The sequence below is a fragment of the Sphaeramia orbicularis genome, chromosome 10 (assembly GCF_902148855.1).
Source record: "Sphaeramia orbicularis chromosome 10, fSphaOr1.1, whole genome shotgun sequence".
NCBI classification, from domain to species: domain Eukaryota; kingdom Metazoa; phylum Chordata; class Actinopteri; order Kurtiformes; family Apogonidae; genus Sphaeramia; species Sphaeramia orbicularis.
The window spans coordinates 29,299,488-29,318,479 of record NC_043966.1 but is presented as its reverse complement, the minus strand read 5'-3'; the positions used below and the strand labels follow the sequence as shown (position 1 = coordinate 29,318,479).

Here is an 18,992-nt window from a genome sequence, read left to right as displayed (position 1 = left end):
AAACTGACACCAAAAACCCCTTGCCTTCTCTTCGGGGGTTAATTACGAGGCATCTAAAAAGCACAATCAATAAATTAAACGTAACGGCTGAGAAAATGGACAATGTTTCACAGATGTTGCCAGGGTATGTAAACTAATGAGCGCAACAGTAGATAGATTCAAACAGAGCGTTGTCCTGTCTCCGTGGGTAGGGGGCGGTGGAGTAACATGTGCGCATGACAGCACAGCGCGCGTAGAAGACGAAGAAGAAGCGTCCTGGTTGTAGCGGCAATGAAAGGACAGCGTGCTACTTCCAATTCGAGCAAAACATAATTCTGTAAAGTAAATATTCGCGACAACAAGTGTCAAAGTACTAGACGAGCTTATTCCATTTTCAGAGGCGATTTTTAGGACTACGATAGGAAGATGTCTCTAGTTTGTGCAAGTAAGTGAAGTTCAATTCATTCACATGAAGAGCGGCAGTGTAGCCTAGCTAAACACCGACCTAATGCTACAAGCTAATTTAGCTAACGACAAGGGCCATGCAGTGCCGCGTTGCGCTCCATTCATTTCCATCAGCCTTGCTCGTCGATTATTTTAGTGTAAGTGGTGCTGTTAATAAGATGTTTTAAACTTATTTTTTCAGTTTCCAATGAGGTCCCGGAGCACCCGTGCGTCTCTCCGGTGTCTAACCAGGTGTTTGAGCGCAGGCTGATCGAGAAGTACATCGCAGAGAATGGGACCGACCCGATGAACGGTCAACCTCTGTCTGAGGAGCAGCTCGTAGATATCAAAGGTAAGTTTTATACCTGGTACTTAGTTTATTAGCAATGCAGCAATGGTGAATTCCACCAGCGTGGAGGCTATGTGGTTCAAACTTAATAAAGGAACTAAAGTGCGATAGACTGAGGTGTAGATATTGTAGTTTAGAGTGTATTTTGCGCATTTATGCAGTGATATTATCAGATTTATGGCGGATTTGAGTGCTTTATAGCTTTATGGATGTTATTTGCCCTTAAATACTGCATTTCTGCGTAATCTTGAAACGGCATTACAACACTATTTTAACTAGTTCCAAGAAATAAGAAATGAATCTTCATGGTTCACTGTTATGCGCAATTTCAGTTTTGCATATGAAAGATGACCTTCATCTTTAAAGCTTATCTTCAGGAGAGTAAAATACTCTTTTTAAGTTAACTTGGTATTATTAATCTATGGTGGTAACAAGATCTTTTCTGTTTCTACAGATGATGCACTTAAAGCATGCAATCAGATATATGAGAAGGAGCATAGACTAAATATTTCAATTTTGTGGTTATGCATAATAATTCAAAACTACTACAAATTGCTTTCAACATAGGTTATTTACATAAGGATTGTTTTTTTTTTCAGATGTGTCCAGTTATCTTTATAACCATAGGAAACATAAAAACTTCTGTAAGATAGTAAGTTAAAGTTGTTAAGTCAATAGAGTGCCATTTTAAAACGCTACACGACCATTTCAATTGTGTTGAGGGGCCTTATGAGTGGGCTGTGATGGCTCTGCAGCAAATATCACAAAATACACTGATTTGGAAAAACAGTCCCAAATCTCTAAGAAGTCATTGCACTAAACTTAATACATACAATGGGCAGAATAAGTAAACTTAATCATGTCTTCTCTCTTTTAGTGTCCCATCCCATTAGACCAAAGGCACCATCTGCAACAAGTATTCCTGCTATTCTCAAGTCTCTGCAAGATGAATGGGTGAGTATTTTGTTCAAGAGAGCAAAAGAGAAATGTTACTTAAATTTACAAAGACTTCTCTTAAAAGCAAACTAATAGTTACCAGAAGTCTAACCTCACAACATCTGTATGTACTATATGTCACTATTTGAAAGGAGTTAAAGAAAACACAAAAGCATTTTTAAAATTGCTTCTATTGATGCTGACCTATGTATGTAAGTGTATTTTCAGCACAATATGATAAACACATCAGAAAAGCATAGGAGCATCTTTTACTATGCACCTACTGTACTTGATTCTCTCAAATCATAATGTCTTTTTTTTTTTTTTTTTTTAATTTTAAACCAACAGCGATTTAGACATTTCCTTCTGTCTAACACCCTTTTCTTGCATTGTAGGATGCTGTTATGCTTCACAGTTTCACTTTACGGCAGCAGCTTCAGACTACCCGCCAAGAACTGTCACACGCTCTGTACCAACATGATGCTGCCTGCAGAGTCATCGCTCGACTCACCAAAGAGGTCACTGCTGCAAGAGAAGGTGAGTTGGGCAAAATTCCAAGTGTTAAGACCAGAAATCAGCTTATATTTCTGCATTAACTTGCCTAGCAATGTTATCCATGGCAACATAAATGGAGAGATAAAAGTATATAGCTATGGTTCTCTAATGATGTCATTTCTTTTTTTTCTTTTTTTTTTTTTTTTTTTTACAGCTCTTGCCACGCTCAAACCCCAAGCTGGATTGGTTGCCCCTCAGGCAGTTCCTGCCTCTCAGCCAGCTGCAGCAGTGAGTATTTGTCTTTTAGTAATGCACACAGGGTTTTTTGATTGCTTTGAAATGAGGTGAAAGAATGGTGTCATCTTGATTATGTGTACTGAGATGTTACCTGGCTCAAACCTTGACCGGTGTATTTATAGAAAACTTTGAAGACAGTGACGGTTCTTAAAATGAAACACTTTGGTAACCAGTTTTACTTTTTACTAAATCCAAGTGCGAAAAATCAGGGGGGCAGCATGTGAAGTTCAAAGCTGCTCTGATTGCAGATGTGCTGATTATCTTGTAATCTCCATCCTAAAGTTTAGATTAATATTATTTGTTTGCACTCTGTAAGAAAGTTTAACGGCCTCTATTATTTTATGCAAGTAAACAGTATTTCTGCAGCACCACCACATCACTGTAAAATTGCCACTGCTGTTACAAAATGACGGAAAATCACTTTGAGCAGTGTTCATTTAAAAATAGTTGTTTCCATAATGACCTTGATCAGAATTTTATTCAGAGCTCCAGGTGGTACAGGAGTAGATGGATGTAGTCTCATAATTCTCTTACCATGGGAAAACTCTCTGCACACCTGTGTTCTTCCTGCTAATAACCTGTGCCTGTCTTGTCAGGGTGCTGGTGGAGAGCCTATGGACATTAGTGAACAGGTGGGAATGACTCCAGAGATCATTCAGAAGGTGAGACTTTTTTTTCCAGTATTATTACAGATTATGTGACTAAGCTTCCAGTTTTTTTCCTCTGGCATGTGTTTTTCCTGCTGTGTAAAAATGCATTTTCTTTCTTGCAGCTCCAAGACAAAGCCACAATCCTCACCACAGAGAGAAAGAAGGTATTAAATAATTCTTCATAGTTTGCAACATTATCCCTGTTGACACATTACACTGTGTAATACCTCTCTTACTTTACTATCACACCCCTTATAACTGCTGTTTGTTATTATTGCAGAGAGGAAAGACCGTTCCAGTGGATCTGGTTATGGCTGAAGATCTGAGCAAATATCGTCAAGTGGCCTCCCATGCTGTAAGTGTTATTTTTTTCTGGTTAAATAATGTATAAATTGTTATTTCGGCTGTAACCATTCCTTAAAATGATTTGATCTAATATGCATTGGGTCATCATGCTTGTGTTGCCTTCAGGGTCTTCATAGTGCCAGTGTGCCCGGTATTCTGGCTCTAGATCTGTGTCCGTCAGACACCAACAAAGTCCTCACCGGTACATTGACATCTTCATCCAATTTGCCTTAAGTGAAAACACACCGCCGCTTATGTGGGTGCTTTTCTTTGGTATTAACTCCTTTGTGTCCTGACAGGTGGAGCTGATAAGAATGTGGTGGTGTTCGACAAGAATGAGGAGCAGATTGTGGCCACACTCAAGGGCCACACCAAGAAGGTCACGTCTGTCATTTACCATCCATCCCAGGTAACAACTCTGTCTTCAATAAATGAACTTGTGATTGAATTTTATAGAGACAAACAGGGTCTGTTACTCTTACTTACTATTCATTCAGTTCTCCTTCTGCCTTTCTTTTCCCCTCTAGTCTGTGGTTTTCTCTGCATCTCCCGACACCACCATCCGTGTGTGGTCCGTCACCGGGGGCAATTGTGTCCAGGTCGTACGCGCCCATGAAGCCGGGGTTACCGGACTGTCCCTGCATGCTACCGGGGACTACCTGCTCAGCTCCTCTGAGGATCAGGTTGGTTTGCACCTGTGGAATGTACCAACACATTGAATTGTTAATTAGAGAGAGCAATAATGGTGTAAGGAATCACATTTTTTTTCTGTTTATTCATTGCCTTCTTTTTTTATTGTGCAGTACTGGGCCTTCTCTGACATCCAAACTGGTAGAGTCCTCACTAAAGTTACTGATGAGAGCGCTGGCTGTGGTAAGTGCCTCTTTGTTTCCTTTTGTGTCTGAGTGTCTCAGTAAGTAAGAAGCCTGTCCCAGATGGTAAAGTCTCTGTCGGTTCTCCACAGCTCTCACTTGTGCTCAGTTCCACCCTGATGGTCTAATTTTTGGCACTGGAACAGCCGACTCCCAAATCAAGATCTGGGATCTGAAGGAGCGCACCAACGTGGCTAATTTCCCAGGTCACTCTGGACCTGTCACTTCTATTGCTTTCTCTGAGAACGGATACTACTTGGCCACAGGTAAGAACCACCAGCATCTGTACTGAGTTAGAAAAGTGCGTGGAAGTTTGCCTGTCCCAGATTTTTGCCCCAACTGATTTCTTGAACACTATTCACCTGATTCTTTTCACATTTGACACATGTTCTTTAGTAAAAGGAGAGGTACAGTCCACAGTTTATTAGTTTACACAGATTATTATTTGCAGAATTATTTGGTTTCCAGTTACTTTTTTTATTCATTATATAATTTCTGGCTGTTGTGGGATTTCTTTGCTGTTTTTATTTTTTGTGGTATTTTATTTTGTACATTGCATTTAAACTCTGATTTTGAAATGTACAGTAGAAATAAGGTTATCATTGTTACAGCTCACTTAATGACAATGACATCTGTGTGTGTTTCAGGTGCTCAGGACTGCTCTCTGAAACTGTGGGATCTGAGGAAACTGAAGAATTTCAAGACCATCACCCTCGACAACAACTACGAGGTAAGAATTGATATTCTGAAAATGCGCTCTTTGATTTGTTTCACAGAGTCCGATGAACTAGAGGGAAGGCCACATCATTCAGTGTGGAACATTAAGTGATTTATTTTTAAATGGATTCAACCCATGAGACAGAACCTATTACTTTACTAATCAATACTCTGAATGTTGTTTAATGAGTGGCTACTTGGCAGTTGCGCTCATTGATTGTGCAACTAGCCCTTTTCTTTTAGTTTTTGGCTATGAGGCATGCAACCATATTACTACTGTCATTGCATATCATTGCATCATATCATTGTGCCTTCATTTAGTGTTTTTTTTTTTTTTTTGTCTTGACAGTTGTTTCTTAATCGTAAGCACTTCTGTTTTTCTTTTTCAGGTGAAATCCCTTGTGTTTGACCAGAGTGGTACCTACCTGGCTGTAGGAGGATCTGACATCCGTGTCTACATCTGCAAGCAGTGGTCTGAGGTTCTCAATTTCACTGGTGAGGGCAAAAATGGCCTTTTATTTTGATATATGTTTGAAAATGTTTATTCTACATGCACATCACATATGAGTGGCAGCTGGTTTCTGACCTTGTTGTCTTTGTTCCTCTAATTGTAGACCACTCAGGGCTGGTGACTGGAGTGGCCTTTGGTGAGAACGCTCAGTTCCTGTCCTCCGCAGGAATGGACAGAAGTCTCAAGTTTTACAGTTTATAAAATAGAATAAAGTGAATGTGACGATATAAAAGGGGCGATGAGGAAGGGGTTTTATGTTGGAGCAGTCAATTCCTTAATCTGTAATTTTTAGAAAAACAAAAAAAAATCACAGCTTAGTTTGCTTCTTTAGTGTATTAGTCCTAACGCCAAGTGAAGACCAATGAAGTTATCTGCTATTTGAAACTAAAGCAGTATGTTCTTTGGCTTTCTTAATCTGGGTCTAAATTATGTGAGATCAGATGCAGATGTCCGTGTAATATGAAATACCAGTTATTATGATATTTCCTGTAGTTTTTTTGTGTGTGATTGGGGGGGCTACCATTGCTTGTTCTTAAACTCAGTTGTACACTGTTGTGTACTATAATTGGTGTGGTAACAGTCTGCGTTGTTTTCTAATGTATACCGGCTTCATTACTGTCTCTTTAGGGTCAAATCAAATACATGTGTAGTGATGCACAGTCCGACAAATAATGGAACACATGAGATTTATGTTCTGTGAAAAAATGTTCTTGATTGTCAAGAACCTCAACCTTTAGCATCCCCTCAATTTTTCATGTCCTGTTTAGTTTGTTCCATATAAGGGTCTTTTTCCAATTGTATATTTTTCATTACTTGCCATTTTTTCCTGTTGCACCTCTGCTCTTTTACAATAAAATAAAATATCTTTTGTATTGCTATTTTTTTGTAAGAATAACACTGGAGTCTTGCATGAGTTAAAATCATTTCACTGTGAGATGAAGTTGGTTAGCATATCATAAATGTGATGTTAACTACCTCCACACTGAAGGATGGGATCTCCCATGTAAGGATGGAAAAAAAAAATGGGGAACTGGTTTTCATGAACTTAAGGGAGGTTCTTGAATGAACTGTTCAAGTTTCAACAATCCAGCCTCATCCCCTTTTTATGGGGTGAAGCTGGATTTTTTTTTTCATTAGATGAGAACTCAGGCTAAGTTGGAGAGGAGTAAAATAAAGGAACCACTGACACCTGATGAGGATTTGGAACCAAGACCTGTCGATGGCCAGAATACAAAACCTACCTGAAAAAATCACTTTTTTCAGGAAGCAAAAACAGTTTAGTTTTCTTATAGTATGGCCTAGGAGGTTTTTGTCAGGTGACCTTCATGTCAAAAAAAGGCGGGATTATCTTGCAGATAGACTGAAAATGTGGAGTCATCCTTGTTCTCACCATTTAATGGGAAAACTCAAAATCTAAAAATTTGCAGATAGGAGGTTTTGTTTTTGGGCCCTCGCTGTTACTGTGATAACAGTCACTTAGAATAACCAGTGGCACTAACCAGAACTTTTATTACCATAGCAACAGCATCAAGTGTTATCCGACCCTAGAGGAACGGGTCATAATTTGTGATTTAATAATATTAAGTATCAGCTACAGTGGGCTACTGTATTCTTTTTAAGATTATTAAATTAAAGTGTTTTCGCTGGTCAGGTGCACTGTGGACACGTGGACCTCAGTACAGACATCAAAATCACGTGACTCTTTGCACATAAAGAGTTGTTAAAGCTCCTGTGAAAACTGTCACAAAGTCATTGATATCCAGGAAAACGTTCAAAAGAAGAGCTCATTCGTGAGTGTTGGTATATTTTATATATAGTTGAACATATAGCATATAATTTCCATATATTTTGAATAAACAGATGTTGACAGTCTGCATCAGACAGTCCATCCTCTGTTGGAAACACGGTGCAGTGTCGGCCCCTCGTGGCCAAAAGGGAAACTGCCGTAAAGCGTCACGTGAGGCAGCAGTAACGTGACTTTGACAAACGGGAAGTCCAGTGTAGTCACACACACAACTTCTGATTAAGCCGTCTGGTTTGTCCCGGTTGTGTGTTTGTGGTCCGTGTACCGGTACGGGGCTCTTCATCCGGACAGAGCAGGTCGGACTCAGCGGATTCCAGCCCCAGACAAGGTGAGGAGTCCGGCTTTAGCTTCATGGTGTCAACACTGAGCGGCTTTTCACATAACCGTTAACGCAGCCGCAGAGGGACCCTTTGTGTTTGTGTCTGGTCACAACATTTCACTCGTGTTTCACTCAAAAACCTCTGTGAATTAACCCTGTAACGTCAAATATCCGTAACCTGTGCCGCTGTAGGTGTCATCCGGATCAACACGGTGTGAGCCGAAAAACGAAAGTGACACCGTGTTGATTATGGAGAAAACGAAAAAGGTCAAAGAACTAAGGCTCAAAGAGGGACACTTTACCTCTAAAACCACATTTTCTTTGTATATTCGTTGGTCTGTCGATAAACAGTAAGTCATTGACTTCTCCAAAGTTTACGCAACAGTACACGGTATCTGCAGGTTTAGTGTTTCTGAGGCGGGATTAGCTCCAGTGTGTGTCGGACTAAGCATTCAAGTGTTCTTAATGAAGGTTGTCATCTGAGTTTTCATTCTGTTTTAGAAAAGTGATCATTGAACTTAATGGTTATGTCATTTATACTGTGGTGTGTCTGTTGTGATATCTCTAATACCAAGAGGTGTTTCTAATATTTTGTCCACTTTACCTACAGTTGAATTAAAAACTATTAAATGAGTGATATATAGAGGAGTAATACCACTTACAGTTTAACTCCCTAATATATACACCTGCAAGAATGACCATGAAATCACAAACATTGCTAGAATACATTTCAGTTAGCCCATAAGGACCTAGAGTGACATTTGTGTCAGTATTTAACCATCTTTAAGTGGTTTATCACCATTTATTGTAATATTATCTTCTGTATGTTGTGTTTCTTGCAGTGAAAATCAGGTATTTTCCAACATTTAATTTATTAATCATATAGATGTTCATGAAAGCTCAGAGTAAAGTTAAGGGTTCTTATATCAATAATAGAGAAAAGTGAAGAAAAAGTGACTTTTTCAGCAAAATCTCTCATTAACTGATCATAAACCCAGTGTGTCCATCCACTGTCATTGATCCACTTTCATGGGTTTTACTGGTGAATCAATGTTGTAGAAGATGATGGTGTTTCCACTGTAACTACGAAACCTCTGGACATCCAAATGGGTCATATCTGATGACCATGAAAAGATGAATAACTGTGTTTTACACCATTTATTTACATGTATTAATAGGATTAGTGGATCAACAGGGATTAAACAGTTACATCAGTAGATGATTTTGGTAGATGGTAGATGTTTGGGTTTTTTTGGGTTAATTGTACACTAGAGCATATATGTATATGTAGATCTATGTCATCTTTTTTTTAGCTTTGGAAAAATGGCATAATGGTGACTCAATATGCCTAAGTAAAAATGGAAATCCCACCTGATAATCACAGAACTCGATGCTTCCTCTTTCATTTACACACTTCTCCATTGTCACTGAGGCCCTTTGTCATTCTAAGTAAAGAATTATACTGAATTTTGTATATCATTTACTGTCTTCCCATCCTCCCTCTGTTTTTCAGTGGGATCTTTCGTCCCACTAAAACTGTCCTGCACTCATTACATCATCAATCATAAGAGAATGTTTGAGGTTTGACTCATGTTGACACAGTCTGCAAAAAAAAGCCCACCAGCGCATGTATTTTTATTGTAAGATTTGTGGTTTTAATGCCTACCAGATTTTATGAAATCCAGACTCAAGTCTTCTTTTATTTGCTGGTTTGGAAGTCTTGGCAGTCTTGTAAGAAATAGGAACTGACTGCAAATCATAGTAAAAATGTGCAGTAGAATTTCAGGCATAGCATTGCATGGTTTCCCTCATCTTTACAAGGTGAGGTTTTTACAGCAGGCTCAGTCCATCTTGGCTGACCTGAGCCATCCATTCCACACTGAGTTTGAGTTGCTTCCATCTGGTTGCCGATTGCCAAAATGCAGGACTAACCGACTGAAGAATACCTTTGTACCTGCTGTGATTGGGTTTTTAATCTGTTCAATGTGATATTTATGCTATTTAACCCATACAGACCCAGAGCTACTTTTGTGTCAGTTCCCAAATGATTGTTTCTCTATATTTAACCTTTCTTAAATGATTTACTACCATTGATTGTAATATTAGCTTCCTTATTTTGCATTTTTTTCAGTGTAAATCATGTATTTTCCTATATTTAAATCACTGATCATGTAGATGTTCATTAAAGATCAGAGTAAAGTTGAGGGTCATTATATCAAAAACACAGAAAACTGAAGAGAAAGTGACTTTTTCAGCAAAGGTATCATTAACTGAACATAAAAACAAATGTGTCCATCCACTGTCATTGATCCAACTCCATGGGTTTTACTGGTGAATCAATGTTGTAAAAGATTGCAGTGTTTCCACGGCAACTATGGAGCCTCTGAAGGTCCAAATGGGTCATATCTGACAACCATGAAAAGATGACAAACTGCATTTTACACCAATTATTTACATGTATTGATAGGATTAGTGTTTTGTTGGTTCTGAATGTTGGTTGCACTTCATGTTACTCTATTGGCTTCACACAATGTATACCGTCCTTAGGGACAATAAAGATTTCTTGAACTTTAACCCTTGAGTACCATTCATTAAACATGTTGTCATGGTGTTTTCGTTGCAGCTATGGGCTCCATGTTTCGCAGTGAGGAGGTCTGCCTGGTGCAGCTCTTCCTCCAGTCTGGTTCAGCCTACAATTGTGTCAGTGAGCTGGGAGAACTGGGCCTGGTCGAGTTTAGAGATGTAAGTACATGTTGATTCAGTTCTGAGTCATATACGTAAAATGAACCTAAAACATACAGGCACATGAACCACTCGGCCACTGTCACATTCTCTGCAGACATTTTGTTTACTAGTTTTATATGTGTTTTTGTTCATTGTTTTGCAGATAGATGTAGGAATGTGCTTCTAAATCTCCACAGTGAAAATGATAAGATCTTTTGGGTCATGCAAATCAGTAACTGCTACGCACCATAGCTAATGATAATTTTCATTGTTGAAGGGAAGGATGGAGTTGTTTTCTTCATTAACCACATGATCTGTAGAATGTATTTTTATTCCTGGAGCGCAACATGTTGATTTAATTTTGCTGTTTCCTTCAGTATGTTTAGATTCCTATAAAGCACAACAAAGAAAACCATTAACTCCTCGACAAAGTTTCTATATTAAAGTCAGTTCTTTACACTTCAGTGTTTCTAAATGAGGTTAGATGAGAGGTAAACTGATAAATGCCTTGAGTCACTGAAGCACAGCAAAATGTTCCTCATTATATTTTGATCATATGAGCATGACTAACCTTGTTGCTTGTTTCCTTTCCCTTGTGTTCTCATGTGCCAGTTAAATCCTAACGTGAACGCCTTTCAGAGGAAGTTTGTCGGTGAAGTCAGGAGATGCGAGGAACTTGAAAAAACCTTTAGTATGTGTTTGTTTTATTGCTTCCAACCTGTTTCTACATGTTAGAACCTGATCCATTTTGCCAGGGCTCTTCATCTGCCCTTTTTGACATTCTTTTTGGCCCTCTCAGATTTCCTGGAGCAGGAGATCAATCGGTCCCTGTCGCCGCCCCTGAAGGGTCCTCTCCCTCCTCCATGCCCGATGCCTTCAGCCCCTCAGCCTCGTGAGCTCATCACTATCGAGGAGGAGAGCGAGAGGCTGGCCAGAGAGCTCAAAGAGGTGAAATCTCCAGAGTAGAGGGCACAGTCTTGCCATTCTTTGAGCACTTTAATATCAAAATTCTTGGCTTGACGCATGTTGTGTTTTATCAGGTGTCCAGGAACAGAGACAGCCTTCGAGCTCAGCTGACTCAGCTTTGTCAGTACAGAGGAGTCCTGACCCAAACACACTCTCTCACTGCCTCACAGGTAGTAAGAGCTCCATGTCTGCATGATCTCTGCTTTATTACACTGCTTTATATGATCTGACTTACAGCTTCTTCTCATAGGCACCACCACCGGTCCTGGAAAACCATGGCCTTTTTGATAACCGCCAAGATGTACACCTCAGGTAGATCTCATTTTCTATTGTGTCATTAACATAGGTGTTTTACTTTTTAAAATCTACATTGACATATCCCCGTCCTAGTTTTGTGGCAGGAGTGGTCCATCCTTGGAAGGTGCCCTCATTTGAGCGGCTGCTGTGGCGGGCGTGTCGCGGTTATATCATCGTTGACTTCAGGGAAATGGAGGAACGACTCGAACACCCTGATACGGTGGGAAACTGAGACACACAGAAGGGGTTTGAGGATGAGTAATGCCTCGTTCTGAGTGTTTTATCACATCTCTTTTGTCTTTCTTCATTTGCAGGGGGAAATGGTGCAATGGACGGTGTTTCTCATTTCCTACTGGGGAGATCAGATTGGACAGAAAGTGAAGAAGATCTGTGACTGGTGGGTTCATCAGTGTGGTTTTTGCTTAGACAGGGTTTCTATGCATCTTTAAAAAGTCTTTAAACCATTTATCTGAATCTTAGGCCTTGAAACATGTTGAATACCATTTTGCCAGGACTTTATAATATTTGGGTTTAGTACTTGGTTTAAACATGTTGACTGTAAATCCTGGTGGAATATGTGCAAGACAGATATTTACAAAATGAAAAATTTTGGTTACAATGGTTAAAGTTGCATTGGAAGACAGAGAAACCAACAACAAATCCTGTTCATCACCCAATACTGTTCACATTAAGTCCAGCCCTGACACAAGTGAAATTGCGCTCATAATGGTCATAGAAATGCTCAGATTCATCCTGTTGAAACTTGCTGAAAACCTTAGATTTCCACATTGCTGTTTCTGTGACCTGTTAACTTCTGATTTCCATCCCCACAGCTTTCGCACACAGACGTTTGCATACCCTGAGAGATCTGTCGAAAGGGAGGAGATCCTCCAGGGACTTCAAGGCAGAATTGAAGATATCAAATCTGTGAGTGTAGTGTCACTCTGACTTGTTGGTTATTAATACTGTCGGCAATATTGTTTTTTCAATTCCTGCATCACACTTGAAACCCAAAAATAAAGCCCATCACTTCCTCCTGTACCTCAGGTGTTGTCACAGACCGAGGCTTTCCTGCAGCAGCTGCTGATGCAGGCGGTGGCTGTGCTGCCACAGTGGAAGGTGAGGGTGCAGAAGTGTAAGGCCGTCCAGATGGTGCTGAATCTCTGCAGCCCTTCGGTCACTGATAAATGCCTGATTGCCGAGGCCTGGTGTCCCGTTGCCAAGCTGCCTGAGCTCCAGAGCGCTCTGAGAGAAGGAGGGGTAAGACGGCGGACGACACAGCTGACACTGCACAGACTTTGATGCACACAGTTCTTCAGTTCTCCTTTTTATACAACCCTTTGTCTTCCTCAGAGGAAGAGCGGTAGTGGGGTCGACTCCTTCTACAACCGCCTGCCTTCATCCACTCCCCCACCTACACTGTTTCCCCTCAACTCTTTCACAGCTGGTTTTCAGAACATTGTGGACGCTTATGGAGTAGCAAGCTACCGTGAAGTCAATCCAGGCAAGACACCACACCACTGGAAACTTTATTTTTTCAGATATGTCTGGTATTTTAGAAAATTTGCATTGATACTATCCAAAGTGAAAGAAAAAATGCTCATGGAGACTTACTGGAAAATGACATTCTGCTTTGCACCTTACAGCTTGATTGTCCAGATTTTCCACAGTTCTGTTTTTATACTTATAATTTATTATGTATTGTGTGTTTGCTCTTGTTATATTTTTGTGTTATATTGTTTGTCATGCTGCTGCTGCTGCACTGCAATTGCCCAGTTTGGGATCAGTAAAGTATATGTATCTATCTATGCTCATATATTGCATTTGTGTCTTTGCAGCTGTGTACACCATTATCACGTTTCCTTTCTTGTTTGCGGTGATGTTTGGTGATGTGGGTCATGGTTTGCTGATGTCTCTGGCTGCCCTGTGGATGGTGCTTGAGGAAAAGGACCCAAAACTGAGGAACAACAACAATGAGGTACTGTAGGTTTAGATGTGTTTGTGTTTCACTGAGTCTTTTTATGTAAATATATTTGAAAAATCAATAATGAGGTAATAATGAATAATCTTTTCAACTAATGTTTCCTAATCTGGTACTATTAATGATTTATTGTCTGTATGAAAAGTTCTGACCCTTTGTCTTTGACTGCTCACCAAGAGATTTAATCCACCTTTCCTCTCTTTCTGTCTCTGGTTCAGATCTGGAGAATGATGTTCGGAGGACGGTATCTGATTCTGCTGATGGGACTGTTCTCCATCTACACCGGTGCCATTTACAACGAGTGTTTCAGCAGAGGCCTCACTGTTTTCAGCTCAGGGTGGCATGTTGGCCCCATGTTTGAGAAGAATAAGTGGAAGTGAGTAATGTGTCCCTCACGGAAATATTTTCCTCTCTGGACTCCACACACCTCTCCATCTTACTTATTTATATGATCCGTTTCAGTTCATCAGTCTTGGCAGGGAGCCAGTATTTAGCCATGGACCCTAATGAGACCGGTGTTTTTACCAGCCCTTATCCATTTGGCATCGACCCGGTGTGTCCCATTCAGTGCTCAGCACCTCAGTTACATTTACAGTTTCTTCCAATACATGGTTTATGAATACTCATTGTCTCTTGCTTTGTTTACTTGAATCAGGTTTGGGGTCTCGCCAACAACAAGCTGACTTTCCTTAATTCATACAAGATGAAGATGTCGGTCATCATTGGTGTTATTCACATGACTTTTGGAGTTTGCTTATCATTTTTTAACTTCTGGTAAGTACTTTTATGCATGCTGCAAAACCTTTTTTCCAGATTTACTCACATTCCTTTACATGTTCTTACCAACTTGTCATATTATTGTTGTTTTCCACAGGCACTTTGGCAAAATAAACAGCATATTCTTTGTGCTCATCCCTGAGCTGTTGTTTATGCTGTGTCTGTTTGGATACCTGGTGTTTATGGTTGTCTTTAAGTGGATTGCCTACACTCCTGACCAGTCCAGAATTGCTCCCAGTATACTTATCCACTTCATAGACATGTTCCTCTTCACAGACAACCCTAGTAACCGTCCCCTCTATAAAGGACAGGTGTGTACTCTGCTTTTTTCCCTCAAGAAACATAACCGTGTTGTTACTTACATTCCATAATTGCCTGATATATCCTAAAAGTTCCATCTTGAGCGTTAAAGTGATGAATTAGTTTTAATAAAACTGGTGAAACCAGTGGTTTTAGTTTTTTTTGATCAAGGTCTTTTTTTATTTTCAGTTTTCAAGTCAACAAAAAGAAACATACAGCTTAGACATGAAATTGTTATATTCAGTTTCCATCCACCTGCCCTCCCACCCATCCCACCCACCCCAAGTACTGGACCTTGGATAAATTTATCTACCACCAGACATAATGCACTTACATAAAGAAATATACAAACTCCCTTCAAACACATACATGTAGAAACACATATGTACACACATACATACATACATACATATATATATGTATACACACACGCACATAAGTAAGTTCACATACACTTAAATAAATATATAAGGGGAAAGACGATTAAAAATAAATAAAGTAAAAATAAATAAATGTGACAAAGCCAAAAGGTACACAGATATTTAAGTTACACAGATATGTTAGTAGCTTCCATACCTTCTACAAAGCTGATAAATGGCTGCCAAATGGCATAGAATTTTCTGATGGAACCCCTCCAGTGGTTTTAGTTTATGAGTAAAATTTCATTTGAGCTCAAAATACCCAAAAACTGCTTCAGATATGAAGCTATAAGAGGATATAAAGTGTTTAAGTAGGTTTAAGTATACAAGACAGTTGTCAAACAGGTCTAAGAGTAATTCAGAATGTTTATGTAGTTCCCTTAATTTTACCCCAACTATTAATACTGTACATGCTGCATTAAAAGTTAGAAGTTCCTCATGTTAGAGAAGTGAAAATCAGTTCTAGTAAAACAACCAAAATAATAACAACCTGTTTAAGTGTAATATGCTATTTGTCTCTTTAATGATTTTTTTTTAATACTATTTCTAGCCTATTACTATAGGTTGATTTGAGCTTAAAATGCCTGAAACCTGCTTTAGATATGAATCTGTCACAAGATGTGGAACCAGGTATCAAACAGGATTTTATTTTATTTTACAGGACAGGACATATTGCTGTACTGTACCGGGTCATTCAAAAAGAATGAACCGATTTCATTACGCAGTATTTTAATAAGGAAAAGCAATAGAAAACTCCAGCCAATTAACATGTATTCTACTCACAATCAACTTTTATTTTCTATCTTACAAGTGTTCAATGTGGCAACCACCTGCAGCACGGGCAACATCAGTGCCATAAGAGAATTCTTCCCAGACGTGTATCAGCATATCACGATCCACTGAGTTGATCACTGTTGTTATTCAATGTTTAAGGTCATTGAGGCAGCCATTCAGAACTTAGAAAACTCCTCTTTCAAATGGTCACTGACTCATTCCGTGACAATGCTTGAGAACTGAAGCAATGCATCATGAAATCGGTTCATTCTTTTTGAATAACCCTGTATAACTAGAGAACAGTTCTTGAAATGTGAAAATAAATGGTACTCACACAGCTAAAATGCTTTGGAAAATAGTTGAACTCAGTGGAATAAGCTGTTTGGATGAAATGGTCAATATCTTGTGTGTGTGTGTGTGTGTGTGTGTCCTAAATGTGGAACTGCTCTGTTTCTGTTGTGTTCTGTAGATGATAGTACAGAAGGTCTTGGTGGTGCTGGCTTTGTGTTCTGTCCCAGTCCTGCTGTTAGGAAACCCCATCTATGAATACGTCACATTCAGGAAGAGACGGCATCAAATGGTGAGTATGTGTGTACCACCACTGACTATTTTTAGGTTCCGTTAGCTGTGCTTTCCGACACATCTTAAATTCTCGCGTTAGGATGAAGAAAGGCGTCCACTTGTGGCTGACGACGGCTCCATCAACACTCGACAAGGGGAGGTGGAGGAAGGGGCGTCTGAGAACGAGGTAAAGGATAAGTCATTTCATGTACCAGTTCACCTTCACATACTATACTGTTGTGGTTAATTTCTAACTGTTTTTACTGTGCTGACTGCAGGAGTTTGACGCTGCAGATGTGTTCATGCACCAAGCCATCCACACCATAGAGTACTGCTTGGGCTGCATCTCGAACACCGCCTCTTACCTCCGACTGTGGGCCCTCAGCTTAGCACACGCACGTTAGTGACACTCACTGACATGAACACAAAGCACAATGGGCGTTGTCAAACTCACATGATGCACAGACTTAGACAAACTTCCTCTCCAAAACCAAACGCACTCATGCTATTCTTTTTTAGCTAGTTATTCATATGCACATGATTTAATTTTTTCTAAGCATTGGTGACTATCTGACTGACTTTTTGTCTTTCCACAGAGCTGTCAGAAGTGTTGTGGGTGATGGTGATGAGACTTGCCCTGAAGTGGGAGGGGTATGTGGGAGCTGTAATCCTTTCTTTGATTTTCGCCGTCTTTGCTACATTGACGGTCGCCATCCTTCTGGTTATGGAGGGCCTTTCAGCTTTCCTGCACGCGCTCCGTCTGCACTGGTGAGAATAATTGCCCAAGGAGTATATTTAACAATCAAAAATCAAAAACCTTCATCTCACACATGGTAGCTGATTTAAGTTAAATTAAGTTAAATAAATCTATTTGTACCATGTCTGCAAGAAAGTGGCTTTTTGGCTGCAGGATAGAGACTGTGCCATGTTTTTTACTTAGTTTATTACCAGCAATTTATTTTTTTCAAATTTCTTGGTTAAAGTGTTAATCCCAGAGTATGTTTTATGGACTGATAATGGCAACAGCAATTCTGTCAGTCCTGGATGACAAAAAAATTTATTAATCTTAAGATTTGCTATGTCTGTAATGAGTTGGACTTGACAGGCGGTTAAGTGATGTGTAAAAGAGTAAAAATAAGTCAAAAGAAAAAGCAAACTTTCTTTAACGTTGACTTTTCTTTCTTACAGGGTGGAATTTCAAAACAAGTTCTACAGTGGATCAGGCTACAAGCTGAGCCCATTTTCCTTTTCTGCTCTGATAAATGCATCAGCTGCTATTTGATTGCCAAACATTCATCTTGATCTTATCGAGTGCTTGGACTGCACATACTCATTTAAGAATGATCCTGTCTTAACAACGGTATTGTATTTTCTATAGGCAATGAAATGGTTTAATTCACCTGCACAATGATCACAACGGTATAAACGGTTATTTTTGCATCAGTAGAATGAAAACATTGTTTATGGAATGAAAAATATATACTTTTATACCCCTTTCTAATCTTCTTTTCACTGTCAGTGTTATGTACTTTCTAAATGCCTGCCCAGTAGATCACAAAATGGTAATCATGTTAATTTTTATTTTATGAAACTTTAGCATAAACATCAATTTGAAAAGGGAAGTGCGTAATTAATGCATATGTTCAACATTTTAAGGGAATGTATGGTTATTTAATTGGTGTATGTGCTTTAATTACTCTTGTAATATGCACCAAAAGCAGGGAATTATCTAATTATTTTCATGAGCCAAAGACACTTTCCTTCATCTCTTGTCTTCCAAACGCAGGACACAGCAGATATTTATTGTTAGTAATGGTTTTTAGGTGCCTTATTGGAACTGAATGCTTGTTTATGTGTAAGTTTTTGGGTCATATGATAAATATTGCCACACCACAACTAGACCCTCATCTCTTATTTTCTGCCGGTTTGCACTGTCAATTTGATCAATTTTGAACTAAAATTAAATGGTTTTCTTCTTTAAAATTTGTGTGAAGTCATTTACTGCCATACCTGTTACATAATTGACGTAGTAGTTATATCTTCATATAAACCCACTAAACATGAAGTCTCCTATTTCTCCTCTCTCCTTTTAAAATCAATTTTTTATTATTAGCAGCAGCAGTCATGGTAGTGGAATTTGTGTTATTATACTGGCATGAAAGAAGTATTTTATTATCTGTACTCTAAACTGAACATTTGCAAACTAAGCTGTATTTCATAGTATTCTAAAACTAGTGGAATAAAGTACAGTCAATTGAAAATGCTCAAAGTAACAGAGTAAATGTAAAGGTTTATTATGTGTAAGCAAAACTATTAACCCTTTATCAGGGTATTTTTTGGTCATTTCCACATACATTTACAAGACAGTGACAGCAACAGTTACAGTGTGGAGAGTGAGTCAACAATCTCAGGTCCAATGTGGTCTACAGGGTCTGTAAGGTCTGCCTCTGCATGAACAGTGAGTGTACCTGCTTT

At 39.2% G+C, this 18,992-nt stretch overlaps 2 protein-coding genes across 3 annotated transcripts; both read left to right on the top strand.

The window, feature by feature from the left end:
- Positions 1-229: 229 nt before the first annotated feature.
- On the top strand, positions 230-6,473 carry prpf19 (pre-mRNA processing factor 19). Its single transcript, XM_030144723.1, has 16 exons — positions 230-424; positions 626-775; positions 1,650-1,726; positions 2,104-2,245; positions 2,418-2,491; positions 3,097-3,162; positions 3,273-3,314; positions 3,431-3,505; positions 3,622-3,697; positions 3,795-3,904; positions 4,023-4,178; positions 4,299-4,368; positions 4,460-4,633; positions 5,015-5,097; positions 5,474-5,579; positions 5,699-6,473. Exons 1-16 carry the CDS (start codon positions 406-408, stop codon positions 5,794-5,796), a joined length of 1,518 nt encoding a protein of 505 aa, XP_030000583.1. The 5' UTR covers positions 230-405; the 3' UTR covers positions 5,797-6,473.
- A 1,101-nt stretch (positions 6,474-7,574) lies between these two features.
- On the top strand, positions 7,575-18,516 carry LOC115427439 (V-type proton ATPase 116 kDa subunit a). Of its 2 annotated transcripts, none has more exons than XM_030145993.1 (21): positions 7,575-7,727; positions 10,342-10,460; positions 11,055-11,133; positions 11,242-11,390; positions 11,483-11,578; positions 11,659-11,720; positions 11,799-11,925; positions 12,020-12,102; positions 12,539-12,632; positions 12,753-12,965; positions 13,059-13,209; positions 13,544-13,683; positions 13,905-14,062; positions 14,149-14,239; positions 14,342-14,460; positions 14,561-14,774; positions 16,426-16,536; positions 16,618-16,704; positions 16,796-16,916; positions 17,114-17,285; positions 17,706-18,516. In XM_030145993.1, the coding sequence occupies exons 2-21, from the start codon at positions 10,344-10,346 to the stop codon at positions 17,797-17,799; spliced, it is 2,478 nt and encodes an 825-aa protein (XP_030001853.1). In that variant the 5' UTR covers positions 7,575-7,727; positions 10,342-10,343; the 3' UTR covers positions 17,800-18,516. The 2 variants fall into 2 exon arrangements, with proteins under 2 accessions (XP_030001853.1, XP_030001852.1); XM_030145992.1 differs by having other exon boundaries at positions 11,483-11,581.
- Positions 18,517-18,992: the final 476 nt, after the last annotated feature.

What these genes read in the sequence shown, in the direction of transcription:
- prpf19 (XM_030144723.1), top strand. An exon ending in AGTCTCTGCAAGATGAATGG is followed by an intron (nt 1,727 to 2,103) that starts GTGAGTATTTTG and finishes CTTGCATTGTAG; the next exon opens with GATGCTGTTATGCTTCACAG. An exon ending in TGATGAGAGCGCTGGCTGTG is followed by an intron (nt 4,369 to 4,459) that starts GTAAGTGCCTCT and finishes GGTTCTCCACAG; the next exon opens with CTCTCACTTGTGCTCAGTTC.
- LOC115427439 (XM_030145992.1), top strand. Translation starts at nt 10,344, where the DNA reads ATGGGCTCCATGTTTCGCAGTGAGGAGGTCTGCCTGGTGCAGCTCTTC. An exon ending in GCGCTCTGAGAGAAGGAGGG is followed by an intron (nt 12,966 to 13,058) that starts GTAAGACGGCGG and finishes TGTCTTCCTCAG; the next exon opens with AGGAAGAGCGGTAGTGGGGT. An exon ending in TTATCATTTTTTAACTTCTG is followed by an intron (nt 14,461 to 14,560) that starts GTAAGTACTTTT and finishes TGTTTTCCACAG; the next exon opens with GCACTTTGGCAAAATAAACA.